The 23,315-nt window shown below is 39.5% G+C and overlaps 1 protein-coding gene across 3 annotated transcripts in view; it reads right to left on the bottom strand.

Annotated features, from left to right (window-relative positions):
* Positions 1-23,315, bottom strand: part of STK39 (serine/threonine kinase 39) — a 296,006-nt gene that overhangs the window by 154,942 nt on the left and 117,749 nt on the right. For 2 of the 3 annotated variants that reach the window (XM_055291901.2, XM_055291900.2), the window contains exons 9-10: positions 21,657-21,705; positions 21,488-21,553 (exon numbers count right to left, since the gene is read on the bottom strand). In XM_055291901.2, coding sequence (XP_055147876.1) covers positions 21,488-21,553; positions 21,657-21,705 — 115 coding nt within the window. Of the gene's footprint in view, positions 1-3,453; positions 3,514-21,487; positions 21,554-21,656; positions 21,706-23,315 lie in introns of all 3 variants that reach the window. The other variant, XM_055291899.2, reaches the window with a different exon arrangement.

Raw genomic sequence — 23,315 nt, 5'->3', positions numbered from 1 at the left:
TGTATACTGGAACAAGCTTTCTAAAATTTTTTCTGGGGTTATTAAACCTAAATCATAACTGCTGTAATTGTGATTACCTCTGTGTCAAGAGCACAGTTTGGGAGATGTCTTGACTCGACGGTATAACAACTTGTGACAAACTTTTGAAAAACTGCCTTTCTCCAGTGTTCTCTCACTGCAGGCAAGAAACAACGTAGGCTGGGTGCAGTGAATGATGCCTGTAATCCCAGCACTTGGAGTGGGAAGATCGCTTGAGCCCAGGAGTTCAAGACCAGCCTGGGCAACATGGCAAAACCCTGTTTCTACAAAAAATACAAAAATTAGCCAGGCGTGGCGGCATGCACCTGTAGTCCTAGCTACCTGGGAGGCTGAGGTGGCAGGATCACTTGAGGCTGGGAGGTCAAGAGTGCAGTGAGCCATGACTGCACCACTGCACTCCAGCCTGGGTCACGGAGCAAGACCCTGTCTCAAAATTAAAAAAAGAAAAGAAGGGAAAAAAGAAAAGAAAAAAAAAAGAAACGATGGGGTACTTTTGCTAATGTTCCAGAATTTCACAGACTTGGGAGTCCATAAAGGTCATTCCTCCCTTCAGCAGGCCTCTTGTTTGGTCTATCATAGGTAAGAAATCTGTACTAAACTCACTAACCCTTCTCAATGAATCGATAAGCAATATTCATGCATATTTCAATTCATCTTGCCAACACCTCATTTCTATCGTATCATCAGTTTAGAAGTGCATTTTGCACAGAAACACTATCTACTTTAATTCCAAGGGAAGTAGAAACCATCACACTTCATGCTTTAAGAAAAAGATAACAAAAGCTAAATTTGCTGCACTGTAAATTTAGTGTATTAGGCACTAACTCAATCCTTGTGGAGTGTCCCATTTAATAGTCATAACAACTCAATGTGTAGGTACTGTTACCACCCTACTTTTCAGTTGAGGAAACTGAGCTTTGAAGAAGTTAGGTGCCTTGCCCTTTGTTGAACCTCTACTGAACAGAGTGCCATGACTGGAACCTTGGAAGTCTGACTCTTCGTGTTGTTGCGATGTAATATTCAATATATACAAACAACATACATTTATATATGTAAGTAATTAACTGGAACAATAACACCCAACTTAAAGTATTGCTACATGGCACGTACCCTAGCCTCAGTCATTACCATGAATTTTGTGTTTATCATTTACCTGCTTTTAAAAAATATTATCTCAAATGTATATCCTAAAATAGGACATCACTTAGTGTTATTTTCTAGCTTTACAAAAATAGTATCACTCTGACTACAGTCTTCTATAGTTTGCTCTTTTTCACTCAGTATTACATTTCTGAAAGTCATCTATGCTATTCATTTTCGCTGCTGTATGATACTCTAATGTGTGGATAGACAGCATTTACTCATTCTCATCTGGGCTATTTTCTTGAGTTTATACATTGTTGTTTTGAAAATTCTTGCAAATATCTGCCGGCATGGTGTGCAAAAGTTTCTCTGGGTATGGAATTCTCGAAGTGTAAAATTGTGGGTATACAGGATATAGAAATACCTTTTACAGGAAGGTGCCACATTCTTGTCCAAATTGGTTGTGCCAGTTTTGCCAGTTTTCACAACTACCAGCTGTTGTAAGACATGCAACAAGTCCACATCCTGACCAAAATATGGTATTACCAGGCCTCTTAATTTTTGCTCATCAATTAGGGGTAAAATGGAACATGTTTTCTGATATACATTTTCTTAAATACTAATGATGCTGCACATCCTTTGATATAATCCTGAGCCATTCATATTTCTTCCTCAGGGAAGTACCTGTTTTTTGAGTGTTTATGTTCATTTTTCTACTGATTTGAAGAAGTTCTTTATTTCTGATGCCAATCATTCGTTGGCTGTATGTCTTAAAAATGTCTTTTCCCAGTTTGAGGTTTGTCTTTCTATTACATTAATGGTATCCTCTGATGAATAGTTGTCCTTAATTTCAGTGCGGGTCACTTTAACAGTCTTTTCTTTTATAGATAGACCCCTTGACTCTTATTTTAAAAAACCTGAGCTCCAAAGCAATAGGTTTTCTTTATCTAAATGATTTAAAGTTTTGCCTGTTACATTAAGTTTCTAATCTGTTAGGAATGAAGTTATATGTATGTATGGTGTGAGATTAAAATATTTATTTATTTTTATTTATTTTTGAAGACAAGGTCTTGCTCTGTCACCCAGGCTGCAGTGTAGTGGTGCAATCAGATCTTACTGTAACCTAAAACTCCTGGGCTCAAGCAATCCTCCTGCCTCAGCCTTCCCAGTAGCTAGGACCACGCCACGATGCCTGGCTAATTTTTTATTTTTAGTTTTTGTAGAGACGGGGTCTTGCTATGTTGCCCAGGGTAGTTTCAAAAACTCCTGGCCTCAAGAGATCCTCCTGCCTTAGCCTCCCAAAGTGCTAGGACTAAAGGCATGAGTCACTGTGCCTTGCCAATAATTATTTTTCATATAGATGTATATCTCATCCCAGAACTATTACTTGATAGAATAGTCCCTCCTTTTTTCCACACAGATCCATAATACATCTCTGTCATACATCAAGTTTTCCTTATACCTGAGGGTTTACTTCTGGGTTCTTTATTTTATCCCCTTTATCATTTGTCTATCCCTAATATCACAATGTTTTATTGAGTTACATTGTATATTCTTGAGCCTAAAATCTTCAAATAAATTTTAGAATCAGCTTGTCGAGTTTCTCAAAAATCTTTGTGGAAAGCCTAATTTGGAACAGCATTGACTCAATCAATTTGGAAATAAATGGTGTCCTTCCTATATTGAGTCTTCTTATCCATGAGCAAAGTTTTTCTGTTATTTATTAGGTTTTCTTCAATGTCTTCCAATAAATTTTATACTTTTTCTGCCTAAAATTCTTATATACCTTTTGTTAGATTTATTTAATAAAAACTACAAATAATAAAAACCTCGTCTTATAGGACTACTCATCTTTCTATTTTTTCACTTGTCTCAGTTTTGGTAAGTTATATTTTTCTTAAAATTTATCCATCTTGTCTAGACATTTGGCATACAGTAATTCATAGTTCATTATAGGGTTCTAAAAATCTCTGTTGAAGCTATAATTTATTTGTAATATCCTTTTGGTTGTTGTTTGAAATTTCACTAATTTTTGTTCACACCTTTATCAACTTCCTTCCACTTTCTTCAGATTAACATTGTTCTTTTCTAATTCAATTTAGATGTTGAGCTTGTTAATTTTCATTTTCCATCTTCCTGAATGTTATTTTAATACAGGCCCAGTAAACATAAATTTTCTCAGTTTTGTTAATCTGAAAATGTCTTTTCACTATCCTCATTCTTGAAAATTTTAACTTTTTCCCAATACTTTGAGGATATCAAGTTATTTCTCTGTTTTCAGCCACTGGTTGTTGTTACTGAGATACCTGCTGTCAGTCTAGTTATTATTACCTGATAGATGATCTGTTTTACTTCTCTAGCTGATTTTAGGATCTTCTCTTTATTTCTGTGCTGTTGATAAAATAACCCAACTTATTTTACTTCTCACATGTATACAGTGAGGGGAAAAATACTCTAAAACAAGTAAATTCATTACAAATACAGCAATTTTCTCCTTATAAATTCAAAGAGAAGTTTTCAATATCAATTTGCACTCCACTTTTCAATTCCTCTGTACTTCCTAAGGCTCTTGGAAGCTTAAATGTGATATGCAATGTAAGAGCTTTTGCTATTCTCAATTTCAATAGAAAAAAACTTGCCCACCCTCCATCCAAATGCTGATAAATATAAAAACCTCACTGGATCTTTACTGAAGGAAGCTTGAAACACATCTGGCCCAACCTCCCAATATGGACAAAATAAGTCCCATCACAGTCATTTTACCTGACCTACAACTACTCAGCAACTATTTTGGCATACACCATGCTAAGCATTGAAGAGAGAGGACCAATTAGGATGGTCCCTGCTCTTTGATTAACTAACAATCCATTAATTCTTATTTTTATCATCTAGTTTCAGCTTAAGCAACATTTAAAGAAAAAGAAAAAAAAAAAAAACACTGAACCAGGAGCCAAAAGTGGAAATCCAGATCTTAGTCACCTATTAAAAATCCATTCAATCTCTACAGAACTCAGTATCTCTTCTCTACTCCAAGAGGACAGGTTCAGAGCAGTGGTCTTCACACTGGACTCTTGGGACTCCTAAGGTTCTTCAAAAACCCCTGATGTGGTTTGGCTCTGCGGCCCCACTCAAATCTCATCTGGAATTGTAATCCCCACGGGTCAGGGGAGGGGGCTGGTCAGGGGGTGATTGGATCATGGGGGTGGTTTCCCCCATGCTGTTCTCATGATAGAGTTCTCACAAGACCCAGTTGTTTGATTAAGTGTGTAGCTCTTCTCCCTTCTCTCTCTCTCCTGCTGCCACGTAAGACGCGTCTTGCTTCCCCTTCACCTTCCACCATGATTTTAAGTTTCCTGAAGCCTCCCCAGCCATGTGGAACTGTGAGTCAATTAAACCTCTTTTCTTTATAAATTACCCAGTCTCAGGTAGTTCTTTATAGCAGTATGAAGACAAACTAATACAACCCCTATATTCAAAATTTTGAACTTCCAGTAAGATTTTTTTAATGGTTCACAGAATTTTAATACCAGTGGTTTGGACCACTGTTGTACAACCTTTGTCTACCTCATGGCGCACATAGAAAGTGATGATATTTATACAGCATACTAGAATCAAATGATGAAGTGATTCACAGCAACTGGCCCCAGAATGTCATTCATCCCAGGCCTCACCCAGCTGCCCTGAGGGATGAGGGGATTACTCTCCTGGCTCACTATACCTACTCACAGTCACCAGTGTGCTCTGGCCACTGGGTGGGAAGCTCTGGTTGAAAGGACAAATAGGGTATCTTCCAGGTCTAGAGATCCTTTATGATTGCAGTTCCAGTCTATTTAATCTTTGCCCAGCTTCCATGATTAGAAACTCTCCTATAAAATGAGCCCTAAACTGTTTCCCAGACCTCTTCTCCATTGTCTAAATAGAAACTCTCCACACCATTCTATGTCCATACTAGGATATGTCAAAGGCTCATTCATTCATCTTGCCTCCTCCACAAGCTAGAATGTCACATCCCTGCCTCTATTATACATCAAAGAAAGGAGCACAATGTCGATGGTAAATGAGTGCCTACATTAATAATGCTAGCAAAGTCAGAGCTCTCTGGAGATAGATATGCCCACTTTAATAATGAATATAAGACCTATCAAACAATACCAAAAGAGGCCATGCTTTAAGGAGCTATTGCAGCTCTGTTTCACGTGGTGTAACACAGCGAAGACACATGGAATATTACCAGATAAGACACATATTACATGCAACAATTAGGAAGGGATGCTCCAGTGACATTCAGAGTGAAAAAAGAGAATTATAAATGACAGTTAGGTGGGTCGGTGGGCAAAGAGAGGAAAGTAGCTTGTGAAATATAGGCATTTTTGTTAAAGCTATATAATCATATGGCAGGACTACCAAATTTTTCTTTTTGTAAAGTGAACTTAGCAATATGGCTTCCTCTCCAACAGAGAGACAAAACAAAGAGGCTGTCTCAGTCACTCGCACCACTCTCACTTGGCTTGCTTATTAAAAATGCAGAGTCCTGAATCCTGTCACCAGACCTACAGAACGTGAATCTCTGGTTAAAGGGCTCAGGTATCTCACAGTAAGTTTCAGAACCACTGAACTAGGCATGAAGCTTCTGTCAGGAAAAGGGGGACAGGCAAATATCTCTTGAGAAGGAAAGAGAAAAGCAGGACAGACCCCATAGAAATAACATATCACAGAAAACTTCAGAGGAAGACGAGCTGATTCAGATGTCATTTATTCCTGAAAATGTTTACTTTGTTCAAACAGATGCATTCATTGTAACTGTTTAAAAAATACACTCAATAGGCTAACTTTCTAATTTCAACTTAAAACTTCATCAGTAAATTAAGAAATCAGAAATTATACAATTAAAACAAAAATAAATGGTAGAGTTCCAAATAAGCTTCAGTAATTCAGAGTCCTTAAGGAAACTTCTAGGACTGTGTATGTTGGCAGAAGAGCAAGAACGATTTTATCTAAAGCACAAGGTTGTAGCTGTTGGGTTATTGTGCTCTACAGAGACAGGAAGGAAGAACGAAAGAGCAGGATGAAATTCACTAACCTTAGACAATAATTTCCTTAAGAAAATAAAAGACAATTCTCACATGACATTTAAATGCTTCCTTATGCTCACTTGTATAATACACAACTCCTTCCTTACAAAATGTTCCCTGACGCACAATGAGGGAAGGGAGAAGAAGGCAAAAAAAGCATTTTTAGAATCTCTATTATAATCTGCGTAAGTGTTTTATATAAACTGTCACATTTCAACTTCATAAAAACCCTTGGAGGTTGGGAAGGTGGGGAAATCCAGGCTCAGAGAAGCCATGTGATTACATGAGGTTCAAAACCAGCCCAGGGCCAGTGAGGCTGTAATCTCAAGGTTACATGTTCTTTTTAAAAACAATGCAATGATTCAGGAAAAAAGAAAAACAGGGTTCTCAACTCTAAAAGTTATGAATGGTTAAGATCATAGGATTATGGAAACTGCAGTGCTATCCTTGAGTGTAGGCACTGGTCAGACCAACACCTGGCACCGCATGAATGGCTGACATCGGACCTCATAACAAGCATCTACAACCAAAAGCCAGCGGATGATGAAAATGGCGTGGTCTTACTTTCAGGCAGGCAGCTGGTTTATCACTTGTTTGTTCTGGACAGAAGAGATTACAGTGACAGAGTAATGGGCAAAACACCTCGTAACGCTGCACGCTCGGTCTGTGTCCAAGAACAGACTGCAGAACAAAATGGCTTCAATACGTTTTACTACCAATGGCTCTCTCCTAACTAACTTTAATGGCCCCAAGAGTTCAGGACCCTGAGCTGGGATCTACATAATAGGCTCTAGGTCAATTAGCCTGAAGTACCTGGTATAGTCTAATCTCTCCTAAAGTACTGAAAGTCTCAAGGTTGCAGAACCGCCAGAAGATCTGGAATTCTCTCTACAAAACAGCTAACTGTAGATCTAGGAAAAAAATGAAATAAAGTAAGTGTTCATGGATAACATTTTAATGCCAAAAATAAATAATATTAAATACCATATGCTAGGCACTGAATTAAGCATATATATGCATGCACCCATGTGCATGGGTGTATACATAAGTAATATATTATTCTACAGATGAGGGACCTGAGACTCAGGCTGGGATTTGAAATATAACACCTCTCACTTTAAACATCTGTAAGGTGATACATGTCAATAATTATAAACCATATACTCTTCGACCAAGCAATCCTGTTCCTAGGAAATAGACTAACAAAATAGGTAACATTTATGTAATAATGCAAGTACAATGATGTTCATCCCAGTGTGGTTAACAATTTTAAAACTGGCAACAATTTAGTATTTATCAAGAAAAAATTGATTCTTAATTATAGTCATTCTTGCAGAATTTCATGCAGCCATTTGATTATGCTAATCTATGTTTGTTGATACAAAAAGATGTCCAAAGATATTATATCTTAAATGAAATTGCAGGTAGATTGCAGGACAATAAATATGGCATGATTCCAACTTTGTTTTCTGGAGAAATGACTCTTTGAGCTGAAACTGAGGTCTGCTCAGGATGAGAAGAGCTGACACTTCCGGGGGAAGAGCAGCATGGGCAAGGGCTATGGGCAAGTGGACAACAGAGAACTGAGGGTGGAGAATGCAAGACAAGGCTGAAGAGCGAGGAAGGGACTAGACCATGCCAAGCACTGGAACCCCGGTTAAAGATTTTAGTTTTCACCCACGAAGAACAAGAAGCCACTGAACAGTCTCCATGTCACAGAGAAGGCACTGGGGAGCTCAGCTGCCATTCAAGGTTACCCCATGAGTGGGTGGTGAAGCCAGGGCTGGCTGGAGTCTGTCTCAAGAGCCAAAACTTGGTCTTAACCTTCAAGCATAGATTTTGGTCCCAGCTTCCCGACCAAGAGCTACTCCTGAGCCTTTCTCTCCTTCATCTACCTCTCACAGCTTTCCACAAAGTCACAGAGAAAGCCCACCCCTCACCCAAAACAACTTCAACTGGCCTCTTCAATCTGGGTTAAATTAAAGGCTACTGTTTGCATTTCCTAGCTCTATGACTGCTGTGAAAGTTGTACAAGGGCGCCTTTATTTTGTATATGTCTATATGTGAAGAACAAAATTAAAAGTCATTAGACACTCTTCTAAATCGGTATTTGAATGTGTCAGAAGTAATTCAATGGAAAGCTTAGAAAATTCTATATCAAAGTGCAACCTTAATCGAGTCCCTTGAATTTTAATTTGTTTTAGAACTACTGGATTTCAAAGTAAAAAAATAAATTATTAAAAACAAGATATTTCTAGCCTTTTAAAATAAATAGAGCCCTGAATCTTTGTTAAGTCAATCAAGTTTGATTAGCCTAAAACAAGCAGACTTCCGACCCCCAACAATGATGTCTCAAACATATGTACCACACCCCTTGCTGGCCTCTCCACATTCCCTGTGATTGAATGACCTCAACCTAAGAGGCCAGGGCAGAGGGGCAAACATTTGCCTTCCTCCCACAGATGACAGACCCCTTCCTTTCCCCATGATGCATAAAAGTTCCATTACTTTCCATTTCCTTCACCTTCCCTACTCCAAAACATCTTACTCATTTTAAAGACTTGCAGGATCATGATATAAAAAGTTTAAGTTATTTCTTCTAAGTGAGGAGATAAGTAAGAGGTAATCCAAAAGTGGAGCATACTAAAACCTAATTTAAAGCTAGTTTTGGAATATCTTTCTAATCAAATGCAGCTTCAAGTAACAGGAAAACGTATGTGCATCCTGGCTCAGAGAAGAAAATGATACTAGACAATATCTATTAACTATTATTATTATTATTATTAAAATGATATAGACAATATCAATATCTATGAATGGTAGGGACTACATTTTTGTTGTCAAATAATGCAAAGTGCATAATTCACAATTATTACCTAATAAAATCTAACCATTCTATTCTATGATCATGTGGCAAAGGTCAATCAAGTTAATGGCTCACTCAAGACTCTCGACAAGTTGGTGCTAAAAAAGTTGATTTTAAATTAGGGTCGGCTAAACCCTGAATCCCAGACTTCAAATACAAGAATACAGCACCAGCTGAAAAATATCTTAACTATTCTTTAAAACTAAAAGCAGATTTCCTCTACCTCCCCTTGCACTCTCACACCAGCTCCCATGAAGGCGATCCTCATCACCATCTTGCTTGCTAAACTTCAATTTGAAAAATAGTTACTAATTGACCAAAATACTATCTTGGGTACTGAGAACACAGAGATAAACGGACACCATCCGTGCTCCACAAGAATTGATAGTAGGCTACAGAAGGTAAAAGTATCAGAAAGTAAGCTATAAATGACACCAAGTGCAACAACATATTTAAGCTCAAGGTAAGTAGTAGTACAGAGAACAGACTGATGAACCTCCTGGGGTGCGGGGAGGGTAGTATCAGAAAGCTTCACAGAAAAAGTGCTAGGCTGGGAGAGATACAAGTGTAGGGAGAGGCCTTCATGGTGCATGTGGGGATTGCAGGAGTGTACTGGTAGAAAAGTGCAATTACCAAACACACCTAATTTGGTAAAGCTGTGTCAAAGGCCGAGGTGGCCCATGGCTGAGAGAAAGCCTGGAGACATAGATCATGGGACCCTGGAGTGATCCCTTAACTCCAAGTGATGTGCACCTCATCTTATAAGTGGTGGGAACTTGTATCTTATCCTATTAATGACAAGAAGCCATTGAGTTTTCAATCAGGGAGAAAAGACAGTACAACCACAATAGAGTTTTGACAAGATCAAAAGGGCATTTGCTGATAACATTTTATATTAGTTTTTCTGCAAGTCTAGCCAAATTCTTTTCCTTTCGGAAGAAAGGAAAGAAATGAACGCTAGGATTAGAGGGAGCTGAGAGGCTGAATAGAGGCCACCTACCGTAGGGAAGGTCAGCACCTAGTAGGTTACCAGGATGCTCGGGGAGAACTGTATGGACAGGTGGAGGTGGAGGAGGAGGAGGCAGTCGGGAGCTTCTCTCAGCACGTAACACGCCACTTCAGTTCCAGAAAAGCTAGCTCATGCACACAAGCTTCTGGGAAAAGTTAGCAAATTTCCCAAAGGCAAAAAGGAAGCACATAACATGTTTGAAGACTATCCAGACCTCACAAATCTAACTGGATGTGATTTCCAGTAACAATTAGTTTTCTACAAACTAAACTTGTAGAAACAGTATCTCTTACAATAATTTCAGAGTATGTGTCATTATTTCTAAATATCCAAAACTGGACCTCCAAGTCTGTGAAAGTTTACACAGCTCACTGTCTTTTAAGATCAATCTAAAAATAAAGGCATTCTCTCTAAATGGGGATCAGCAAATTACAATTTCCAGAGTGGATCCTCTCAGCTCCCAGTCAAAGGCAACCAGAAAGGAGTCACTTTCCCAGAACATATGCTTTAAAACAAACAAACAAACAAAAAAAAACTCAATTCACCAAATGAATTGAAAGTAATTCTGTAAGATGCTTTTCCCCCTTGCTCTTTCCTCTACCCTCACCTCTGCCTAATTCACCCCCAGCGCAAACGCCAATCAAGCCACAGACACAGAGCAAAAGGAGAAAATCTACGGCTGCAAGGCCTTTTACAGACTAGTAAGCAATTCCTGTCCAGATTCTTAGTCAATGAACTGTTCTAATAGCACCCCCTAGTGACCAAAAGCTCTTTTCTGACCAAAGGAACTCTCAGTTCTCAAATAACTAAAAAGCAATGCATTCAAAATAAAAAAGCAGTGAAAACATCAATGAGCTCACACTCTGCGAATGCCTGTCCCTGTAACAGCCCCAGTGAAATCAGTAACTTTAACCTCTCTGGCCTACTGTTCTCTCAGCTCTAAAATAGGAAAAATAATATCCTCAACCACCCTTGCCCTCCTCCCTGTGAGCATGTGAGTTCCTCAGTGAGATTTATTCCCAAGGCACGTGGTCGGTTTTAAGCGAGAGGATGGGAAAAGGAAACACAAAGTGGGGAGAGGACATGTGCACTCAGGCCTATGTGGATCACTGAGAGTATTTTATATTAAACCCATAATATGCACAGTAACTGCAGAAATGGGTCCACTTCTCCTTCACTCTTATTATTGTACATGTTGCCTCTCCTCTACCCGTATTTACCAAGCTCTAAGGAGAACTGCAGAAACCAAAGAATTTTCTAAAAATAGCTTGAGACCACAAAATACTGGAAGCTCTCCAATCCCATCTTCAAAACTGAGATGTTTGTTTCTGACATGAATTATGCAAAATGCAAATGTTAGATTGCTTTGATTGGCTAATAGAAAATGTAACTTAAAAATAGTAATAGTGAAAAGTCGTTAAACCATCACCCTTCAATCTCCTGCCCAGTAAAGTAACACCCCAACTGACTGAGGTGTCTCGTGTTCATGGCTCAGTAGGGACCTAACACCCCTTTGATCCCTCAACTCCAAGTCTGAGACCTTCCACAAAGCCAAAACTTTTGCTCAGTTAGCTTTCCACAATGGCACAGACTTAAAACCCATTGCTGCCCTCTACTGGGGAAACTTGGAACAAGATTAACATCATTCCATCAAGCACTTGAAATCACCGTCTCTTCTCTGCTTTAATGACAATGCACAACCTTTGATATTTTATAAGTTAATTATAAGATTCCAAGAGGAAAAAAGCAATCCTGTAGAAACTCAGGGTAATTTTCCCTCTTTATCGACTGAAAGAAGAAACTAAATGGTTAACAAACTGGGATGCTGGCTTTGGACTCTGTTAGGACACGATGAGGCAGTTGGCCTTGGTTAAGGCTCGATCTCCGCAGGCCTTAATTTTCAGGCCTGTACACAGAAGCATGGCAAACCAGGAGATATTTATGGTTCTTCTCAATTTGAAAATCCTGTAACCCTTTAGGGATAGCTTAACTCACTTTTAATAGATGGTTTTTCCTTTTCTGTTGATCTTTCAAAATATTTATAGCTTTTTAAAAATCATTCTTAATAGTCTAATGTATCTTATCCTCTGGCCTAACCTATTTAACATATCTTATACTCAGAACTTTACTGATTGTTGTATGGCTGCAGTAATTGAGATAAATGTGAAGTAAGCATCTAGCAGGATGCATAAAGGTGCACAATAAATATTATTTTTCTCTCTTCCCCCTTCACATGTCCCCCATCTACCAGCTTCATGACCTTTCCCATAGCTGTAGCACAGATGCTATGCCCACATACCAAAGCACTTATTCTCTGTTACTCTTTGAGTTTTGCATGTCTTGTGACGTTTGTGCGTTCTTCACAGAAAGGTGAGTTTCACTGTCTGTGCTATGTCCTTGTATCACGTGTACCTGAGTGCCCACTACTGGTAGCAGTGGTTGTAATGGAAGCAGCTGTTCTAGCAGCAGCAGAAATCGGAACAGCAGCAGGAGTGCCCACAGCTGTGGCAGCAATCATAAATGTTACAAAAACAATCTTGACTATAATAACTATAGTAATAAAAGCAATATATGTGATTATAAAAAATTTTGCTATAACCTGTGCCACTTATTATTTTGTCCAAGCCACTATTATATTATGTATTACCTAATTTAGTCCTCCCAAACATAGCTATTATTACCTTTGCCACGTCATGCGTGAGAAGCTGAGCCTCTGACGGTATCTAACCACTGTTGATGCTAACCAAACTCTCACGAGCCATCTCTCTCCCCAACAGAATCTCCAAAGGCTTTTTGTCACCTCCTTCCCTCTACACTTGCTAGAACCCTGGCAAACTTCACAGATTCCTGCAATGATGCCTGCAGCATCTCCTAGTGCCTGTGAATGGCACAGACATCCTCCTCACACATGTTAAATGGTGGCCGACTCACTCTGAGAATGACAAATGCGCTCCCATTTTCCTGTGTATGCCATTTAACTCTGCCTACTCTCTCCATCTACATTTCCTTCCTGTCCTCTCCCTTCTCTTCTTCTTCATTCTGAGGTATGATTTGGTGGAAAGGGCACAGATTGAGAATAAGAACTAGAGTTCACTCCTGCTTATTGGCCATGTGACTTTGGCCAGGTCCTTTTCACCTCTCACACTCCCATCTGTAAAGTGTGACAGTAACACCTGCTCTACCTGTCTTCAAGAACAATTGTTTGGGACAAATATGGAAGCATATATGAAAGTGATCTGAAAGCTGTGAAAGAATATTGGCTGTGTTTGTATTTAATTGTCATTACTCTGAGGCTCTTCACACACACACGCCCCTTCTCAGGGCAGGGAGGGTTTGCTGTAGTGAAAGAAAGCCCTGGTTCTCACCCATTGCCAGCACCTTGATGGATCAGAAAAGAAAATATGAAGACAGGTGAATAGGCAATGGCAATGAACTAACTACTGTAATTATTTTCCTTCTTTTTGTAGGCATCCACAGGCTTTTCCTCCATTTCACCCAAAGCAACAGCAATGCAGAAACAACCTTCCATACCCATCTGCACCCCACCCCACCTACAGGACACTCTCTTCACTCCTGATTTCACTACTTACTTCTAAAATGTCCAGTGTTCCGTAGCCACAATAATCATTCTCCTTATTTACATGACAATCACACTGCCACTGTTGACTGAGCACCCGCTACATGTCAAACACAGCACCAGACATCCTGCTCAAACCATCTCTCATCCTCACGGCAACACAATGTAAGTATTGTCAGCTCTGCCTTACAGGTTAGGCTCAGAGAGATTAGGCAGCTCACCCAACAAAAGATATAGATATAGCTCTTGCTGTTTCCAGACCAGGCATAGAGACTGGGGCAGCAGGTGCACCTCCACTTCCTGCCTAAATCTGCTAGCAAAGTGGTTTGTATTGTTTTGGTTTTTGTAAAATTTTTATTTTAGTTTCAGGGGCACATGTGCAGGTTTGTTTTACAGGTAGATGACGTGTTGTAGGGGTTTGGTGTACAGATTATTTCATCACCCAGGTAATAAGTGTGGTGCCCAGTAAGTTGTTTTTCAATTCTCACCCCCTGCTATCCTCCACCCTCAAGGAGGCCCTCATGTCTATTGTTCCCTTGTGTCCATGTTTACTCAGTGCTTAGTTCCTACTTCTAAGTGAGAACATGCGGCATTTAGTTTTCTGTTCCTGTGCTAGTTTGCTTAGGATAATGGTCTCCAACTCCATCCATGTTGCTGCAAAGGACATGATCTTGTTCTTTTTATGGCTGTGTAGTATTCCATAGTGTATATGTGCCACACTTTCTTTATCCAGTCTACTGTCATTTTGGGTTTGATTTTGTTTGAGATAGGGTCTTGCTCTGTTACCCAGGCTGGAGTACAGTGGTGTGATCATGACTTACTGCAATTTCAACCTCCAGGGCTCAATGAATCCTCCCACCTCAGCCTCCTGTGTAACTGGAACCACAGGCACACGCCACCATGCCCAGTTAAATTTTTTTTTGTAGAGACAGAATCTTGCTATGTTGCACAGGCTGGTGTTAAACTCCTAGGTTCTAGCAGTCCTCCCATCTTGGCCTCCCTAAGTGCTGGGATTACAAGTGTGAGTTACCACACTCAGCCAACAAGATGTTTTTATACACAAGTTTTCTATCATTCTATCTATTAATATAATTCCTCATTAATAGCCTATGAATGTACAGCCATGACATAAAGTATGTTTCCTTGAAAAAAGATTAATGATTCAATACAGTAAATATATTCACTTTATCTTTTAATGTTTAATGTAATTAGTGAATGTAAATAAATCTGTCCTATTAAGAAGTAATACTTGTGTTTACAACAAAGAAACTGGCAGGTCCCACCTTATGCATATGATCAAAGTGAACGTCACCATTAAAGGAATAAATCAATACCATGTGCCTCTTAATATGATACACTGAGAAGAACCCAACATCACTTCTGAGGTATGTCTATCAAAGAGTGCATAAACTGAATCTGATCATTCAGAAATATCACACAGACCTAAACGGAGGGACATTCTATAAAATAACTGGCCTATACTCTTCAAAGGAGTCACAGTCGGGAAAAGAAACACTGTTCTAGATTAAAAGAGACTACAGGAGATGTAACAACTCAATAACTCTGAACTGAATCCTGGACCACATACATGACATGAATGGGAAAATTGGCAAATGTAGCAAAATTCAAATAAGATCTAAAAAAAATAGTATTACATCGACGTTCTTTTCCTAATTTTGAAAACTGTACTGTTGTTAGGTAAGAGAGTATCCTTGTTTTTAGAAAATATACAGTGAAGTATATTTAGAGGTAAAGGGCATTCTGTCTGCAACCTACTGTGGAATGTTTCAAAATAAAGAGTAAGAGAAAACATATACAAAAAATCCTAGCACTATTTTTCTAACTTTTTTGTAAGTCTGCAATTATTTCATAATAAAAAGTAAAAATAGGCCAGGCACCAATGGCTCATGCCTATAATCCCAGCACTTTCAGAGGCCCAGGTCAGAGGATCACTTAAGGTCAGGAGTTCAAGACAGCCTGGCCAACATGGTGAAATCACGTCTCTTCTAAAAATACAAAACTTAGCCGGGCATGGTGGTGGGCAGCTATAATCCCAGCTACTCAGGAGGCTGAGGCAGGAGAATTGCTTGAACCTGGGAAGTGGAGGTTGCAGTGAGCCGAGATCACGCCATTGCACTTCATCTAGCCTGGGCAAAAGAGCAAGGTTCCATCTCAAAAAAAAAAAAAAAAAAAAAGATAAAAACAAACAGGACAAGTTCTCAACACTTGTAAGTATTAAATAAATGTGAATTGAAATATCCCTACCCACTGATTCCTAAGCATATCAGTGGATCCAATGGGGCCAGGGGCCTTGGGGCCTTGGCATGAAACCAATCTTATAGCCTAATATTAGAAATTCTAGGACCCACAAATAACATCCCAGTCTTTCCACTTCACAGCGGTTCCACCCAAAGACAGCAGCGATGTGATACCCTTTACCTCCTTCTGATAATGACTAAACATTGTACTGTTTAGTTAATTGCTTACTTAATTTCATGATTAAGAAAGTTCAAGCAATAACCCTCCAGTAAATCTACTTCCAGTGAAAACACAGGCAACCATAAGAAGGGAAAGAACTGCCTATTACATGTTTCCTCCTCATTCCCTCCTATGGCCAATATGTTTTTTGGATAAGCAGCGAGCATTCAGACATTTGCATAGCTACAAGCCCCTTGCCCTCTGTCCTGCCACATGTGGGTTATATTTTTTATTTTTATGTTTTTGAGATGGAGTCTCGATCTGTTGCCCAGGATAGAGTGCAGTGTCACGATCCTGGCTCACTGCAACCTCTGCCTCCCGGGTTCAAATGATTCTCCTGCTCAGCCTCCCGAGTAGCTGGGATTACAGGCAAGTGTCACCACACCTGGCTAATTTTGTATTTTTAGTAGAGACAGGGTTTCACCATGTTAGCCAGGCTGGTCTTGAACTCCTGACCTCAAGTGATCCTCCCACCTCGGCCTCCCAAAGTGCTGGGATTACAGGTGTAAGCCACTGCGCCCAACCCATATGTTGGTTTTAGAAAGCCACAGAAAGCATATGAATATGAGTGTGAGTGTGGTGTCTCAAGTATGTTATCACTAACATAAAACTTAGACATCAGCCAATTCTGAGGGTTAAATGTTCCTGTAGAAGATGCACACAGATTATGAGACCATCATTCTCAGCAAATTAACACAGGAACAGAAAACCAAACACTGCATGTTCTCACTCATGAGTGGGAGTTGAACAATGAGAACACATGGAGACAGGGAGGGGAACATCGCATACTGGGGTCTATAGGGGGGTGGGGGACTAGGGAAGGGATAGCATTAGGAGAAATACCTAATGTAGATGATGGGTTGATGGGTGCAGCAAACCACCATGGCACATGTATACCTATGTAACAAACCTGCACGTTCTCCATGTGTACCCAGAACTTAAAGTATAATAATAAAACAAAAGAGTTGGTGTGAAACATGGGTAAAAATAGCAAGATACTGTCTTTGATACAAAGAAAAGGATATAATAATAACTGATTTTGATAATCCAAAAAAAAAAAAGAAGATGCACACAGCTCTAAGCATCTACATTCAATTTTAACCAAACTATTGACTCCCTTCCCCACCTAATTAATTCAGTACAGTAAAAGATGGAACACCACATGGTTAAGCTTTCAAACCCCAAAAGATGGCTGGAGACAGGCCCCTCAGAAAATCACAGGAGAGGCAGCGATGGCTACGAAGCCTTTTATTCTCATGCACAAAGATAGTGAAAACTTGAAAAAAAAGTTATACAGCTGCACTTAGCTCTGTTCTCATGGGTCATGACTAGCATGTTCTCATTTAGAATATATAGAGTGTCTTGAGGTCCAGGAACATCCAATCTTATATTACCCTTCACCACATGCCTGGGGTCAGACTAGAGCCAAAGAAAATCAAGATGATCCCTAAACAACACTGTCAGCAAAAGAACCCAGAATGGACCAAATATTCTGCCTGTAGGAAGAAAATAAATATCCTCAGTTTCTACAATTACCACACACACCAAAAAAATTGTTTTGCATACTAAATTACCAAAGAGGCCACATTGATCTTTTTCCATTTTCTATTTTTTCGTGATTTAGAGGAGTCAATCCGGATGAAGACAAGATCACCTACCCTCGTGGAATTATGTGGCTCCCAACAAAAACATCCCATTTTGGCCAAACATGAGTATGATGGGCCTCTGCTTCTCTCCTGCTCAAGGGCAGCACTGGTGGGCTCCATGGCGTTAAGAACAGCCACAATACCAGCCTCTCTTCTCCTTTAAATATGAAAATTGTTCATATTAAAGAAAAATGCACGTTGAAAATTATCTCTTAATGTTGGTGAGCAGAAGAGAGGAGAAGAGAATGCTGTTTATGACAGCAAATTTCTAATCAACATGGTTGCCTCCATGCCCAAGAGCCCTGCCCACAGGCCCAGGTATCACTTAAACACTCAAGTATCAATGGACTGTCTGTTTCTCTTTGAAAAACAGCAAACTAATGAGACAAAAATCAATGGATCAACATCAACGAGTAGCCTCTGAGGAGCAGTCTATACCACAGAAGCCAGAGCAAGATCAATTGGGAGGCGCCATAGTGAACAGGAGAATGGCTGAGATCTCAATCGAGATAGTCTAAGAACAAATAAATTAACGATTCCCCCGAACCAACTCCTAAACAGAAGTTACTTAAACACTGGAACAACCTAAGACAAGCAGAGAATCCTACAGAAACGTTTTCATTTCATTGCACAGGGTGATTAAAATCACATTTACTTTCCAGCAGCCATGTCTGCACGAAGTTTCCCATTAGGATGATCATGGTTGTTTATCGGAATCACAAGCCAGAGCGGGGGTTGCGGGGAGACTACCCACTATTAACAGGAATCCTAGGAACACGTGTATGCCACGCATTCTGGGGGTTCAAATGAGTGGAAAATAGTTCCAAAGGGCTTTTCCTTGGCATGTGACAATTCGGTCAGTAAACATTTGTGGGCACTTACTATGAATGAGAAATGTGCCATGATCAATGCTGTCCTGGGAAGAGTGTGCCAAAGAACCTACAGGTGAGGGGTGGAGTGTAGCTGACAACCCAACTGCTCATTAAAATTAGAATTATGATCGGAAAACAGCCAATATTATGAAACCAGAGAGCCAGGATAACATCAAAACAGGCCACTCTCTTTTCTCTAGGATGCTTAAAGAACTAATTTGCATTCTCCCTCCACTCCTATGTAACATTGAGCTGTGCGGTCACCTTGCATTTGAAGGAATGGATGATGGAACAAGACCTGAGGTTCATTTAAAAGCAAAGAGTAAGTAAATGGCAGAAGACATGGTTGAAAAATCACATCTCACAAAACTCTAGTTGCTTATTGTTTAAGATAGATGCAAACTGGGATTTGGAACACACAGCGCACTAATATATAATAAGTTTTTTGTTGTTGTTTGTTGTTGTTGTTTTGAGACAGGGTCTTGCTCTGTCACTAGGCTGGAGTGCAGTGGCACGATCTCGGCTCACTGCAACCTCCGACTCCCTGGTTCAAGTGACTGTCCTGCCTCAGCCTCCTGAGTAGCTGGGACTACAGGTGCCTACCACCACGCCCGGCTAATTTTTGTATTTTTAGTAGACATGGGGTTTCACCAAGTTGGCCAGGATGGTCTCGATCTCCCGACCTTGTGATTCACCTGCCTCGGCCTCCCAAAGTGCTGGGATTACAGGTGTGAGCCACCGCGCCCAGCAAAGTAATTTTTTTCTTCAAAGAAATGAGGGTTACAGCCTGAACAGATTCTTCATTTTTTCAAATTTCAAAAAGCTCCAAAGGAAAGTATGGGTTACACAGTGGGAACCACAGATGGTTCAGTTTGGCTGGAGGTTAGAATATAAGACTGGAAGTTGAAATAGTGCCATAAATTTGAGGCTAAGGATCTTGGTTTTTATTAGGAACTATTTTTTAAATTTCTATTTTTTCATTTATTTGCTCTTCTGGTTGTTTTGTTTAATTTTGGAAACCACTTTTGAGCAATTAAGACCAGAAAGTTAAATCTTGTTAGAAATGCCTAAGAAAGAACAGAAAGGGGGAATGGAGGGAGAATAGTTAGAAATTTATTGCAATTGTCCAGTTAAAAATAGTGGAGAAAAAGGCTTCAACCAAAATTGCAGAGGGAATCATAGAGAAGATGTGGAGGGTGGTTAGATGGGGAAGACAAGGTAGGGGAGGAGGGCTCACATATAGTCCCAGGGTTCTGAGGCTCGGGGGCTCAGAAAGAAATACAGAACACAGGAAGGTAAGGCTTGGGAGGGAAGGTGGGCCCGGTGGAGTCACTGTGACAGGGAGGCTGGCAGGCCACTCAACAAGGAGCTGGAGTGTAACGCCAAAGCTGCAGAGAGAAAGCAGCCTGGAAAACACCTCAGGGACCAGCTAACAGGATGGGATCAGATGACACTTCCAGCAAAAGAAGTGTGGACCCAAAAATAAGAAAAAGAAAAAGTCTTTTGAGGACATGTATGTATAAGCTAATGGCTTTCGAACAGCTTTCTCAACTCTGGCTGACATTTTAAATACTTGATCAAAAGACCCCACGCTAGACTCCAACACTCCTGGGAATCTCTCCAGGCATCTCTTTCAGTCTTCTGATAGGAGTCCTCAAACTCTGGTGGCCTCAAACTGAAGCTTTAGCTTTCCTGTGCTTCCCCTTCAGATATTCCACTCTGATCAACTGTCTGCTCAGTGCTCGCCGTCCCCTCAGAGACCAACTGGGTTCATATCTCCAAAGTCAACACATCAAACCTCCCCAACCACAGCCCAGAAACCAGCCCACCTCACAGAATTCTTCTGGTCCAGGAGAGAAGCTCAGATACCTTCACAGAGTGGGACATTTCTTAAAGTCCACTTGAAAATCTGTTTAAAACAATTCTAAAGCATCAGCTAATGCATTTTCTACAGAGTATTTTAGAAAAGGCAGTATCTGGAATTTAATATTCAGTTATGTATACCTTGGCAAGATGAGATGCAATCCCTAAAGCACATTTCTTTGCCATTTTCATTTACAGCACAGACAACACAGATTCATGTCAGCTTTCTCTGTAACTGTAAATGGGGGGAAAGAACCTCCTTTTTAAAATATGTGACTATATACATATTTTTAATAAATATCTAATATAATTTAAAAACCAAACTAAACCAAACCAGAAGTTAAATTGTATTAGGTTTCATACCATGATGAAATCTGTAATTACAAATAAATAAGTCTGGAAAAATACATAAATACATACATACATACATACATACATACATACATACATGCCATTTTAGAAATCTAAAACCTAGAATGGAAAATTTTTCAGCTAATCATTACCATAATTTAGTTAACATAAGGTAAACTAAAAAAGGGACCATAGGTCTTTCATGAGGAAAGAATGCTATCTCACAGCTATTCAAACCATTAAAAGTTGTGCTTTTTATCTTCATCGCTACAAACTGTACCTAAAAAGTGATCATGCCTCTTCTGTAAAACCCAAAGGAAAGACGTTCGAGGATATTTTACCTCTCCAGTATTTAAACCTCATCACATCCCCTCCTTTCTGACCTTCTTTAAGCAAAGCTGATAAAGGGAAAAATGAAATCATTTGAGATTCAAATTTTTTCCACACCCAAATGTATAACAACTAGCTGAGATAACGAAAAGGCAAATGCAGTTATCTGAGTAACCACTAATGAGATACAGCCTCTGAATAGTATATCCTGCATATGTGGAAATCTTTTTCCAATTTTTCTATGGGTTTCATTTCCCTGGGGACTGGTTCCTACAGGGTCATGAAGGCTAATGGCACTTACCTTTTTGGCTCTTTGGGCTATGTCTGGTGTTCTCGTAAGCAGCTTCTCAATCAGGTACTCTCTGTTCTGCAAAACAAATATTCCCAACAGTTTAACATCAAATATGATACATATAAATTCACAGTGATTTCAAAAATAGCAGATTTACTTGGGTTTTTAAGCATGTTACCTTGGCTTTCTGGAAGAATTTGCATTTTAAAAGTTCTGCTGCTGTGGGCCTGAAAGATCAATAATAAATTAGAGTTGAAACAATGACCACTTAATAAATGCACTGCCTTGATGAAACAACTTAACCTTAAGAGTATTTCTGGAAGACCAATTTCAGGAATAGCAAAACTAGGAACCAAATTAATCATAGGCTGCCACCAAATAAAATAGTGCCAATTTTCCAGTTCTTTCCAAATACCTCTACTGCAAAACACATAAACTCCTGTACGTTAAGTGCTTGGGGCGTAATCAATTTTCCATCCTTCATCGTTACACTTAACTAAGTGAATTTAGTGTTTCTAAAAGGGGGCAGACTGACACATCTGTGAGCTAAATTTCTATATTTATTAAGAAACCATACAAGCTACAATATGACCCTGTCAAAGAAAGTATACTCTACTGTGCTCTACGCTTCCCCAAGAGCAGCAGGTACTGCAAGGGGTCCACACATCATGTCCACGCTCTGTTTGCCTGCTCAATAAACCTGTCTCAAGTGCATATGGACTGCTGTTTGCCAGGTGAAGGTAAATGTGATCATGATTAATAAAATGCAAATTCATTTAGAAGCATTACTAGATGGTGTGATTATTTCCTCATGGTGTCATTCAACTTGCTTCTCCAGCCCATATTTCCTGTAAACTCTAAGTTAGGTCTGAAGGCTTGAAGAGATTTAATTAAGCATTTGGGGCAAGAATACTTCACAGACAATGGCACACACTTCTTACAGCAGCACCTCAGAGGCAGGCCCTGTTAGGTCATTCCACTGTTAGTGACGCTAAATTTAACCATCGGTCCCCAGGCACCAAATCTCTCCCTTGCAAAGGTCATGTTTTCCCCCACTGCAATTAGCAAGTGTTCTGTTGGGTAATACTTTGACATTTTATGAATATCCTGTTCCTGAAAACCTTTCTGCTAATTGTGTTCGTATCTTTGCCTTCAATAGTTATTTCATAGGAAGTAGCAGAATACTGAGTTCCTACTTCTATCTTCCTTGTTTACTGACTGACATTCTTACACAAAGAATAGCTTCCTTCATCAATAGTTCCTTCCAAAAAGGCAGCCATGAGAAAGAATCAAATAACTAGAGTGTAGGGTTGGTCAGCAAGACAACTGGCCTGATCTCTTTCAGGGAGACTGAAGGAACTGTTCTAGACTCAACAGACTTTACAAAACATTAAAACCAAATGTAACACACAGCCCTGGACTGCATCCTGGGCTTGAGAAAGAAGCTGCAGAAGCTATACAGGACATTTGGGAATAATTAGAGATGTGTGAATATGCTAAATATTAGATAATTTTAGGAACGTACTCTTCATTTTCTTAGGTGTGGAAAAGTACTGTAGTTGTGTAGGAACATGTCCTTGTTTATAAGAAATGCAAGCTAAAGTATTAAGTCTTTTACTTTCAGAGTTCAGCTAATAAAACATAGATAGATATCACAATTATAGAAAATGTTAATACTTGTTTAATCTAGGTGATGGTATAGAAGTAAACTGCACTACTTTTTCATCTTTTCCATATGTTTTAAATGTTTCATAATAAGATATTGGGAGAGAAAGGAGGAGGGATGCATTATTGAATATCATTAGGCATTATCTTAGGCAACAATTACCAAACGCAC

This window comes from Symphalangus syndactylus, chromosome 9, assembly GCF_028878055.3.
Source record: "Symphalangus syndactylus isolate Jambi chromosome 9, NHGRI_mSymSyn1-v2.1_pri, whole genome shotgun sequence".
NCBI lineage: Eukaryota > Metazoa > Chordata > Mammalia > Primates > Hylobatidae > Symphalangus > Symphalangus syndactylus.
This window is presented reverse-complemented; position numbering and strand designations above follow the sequence as displayed.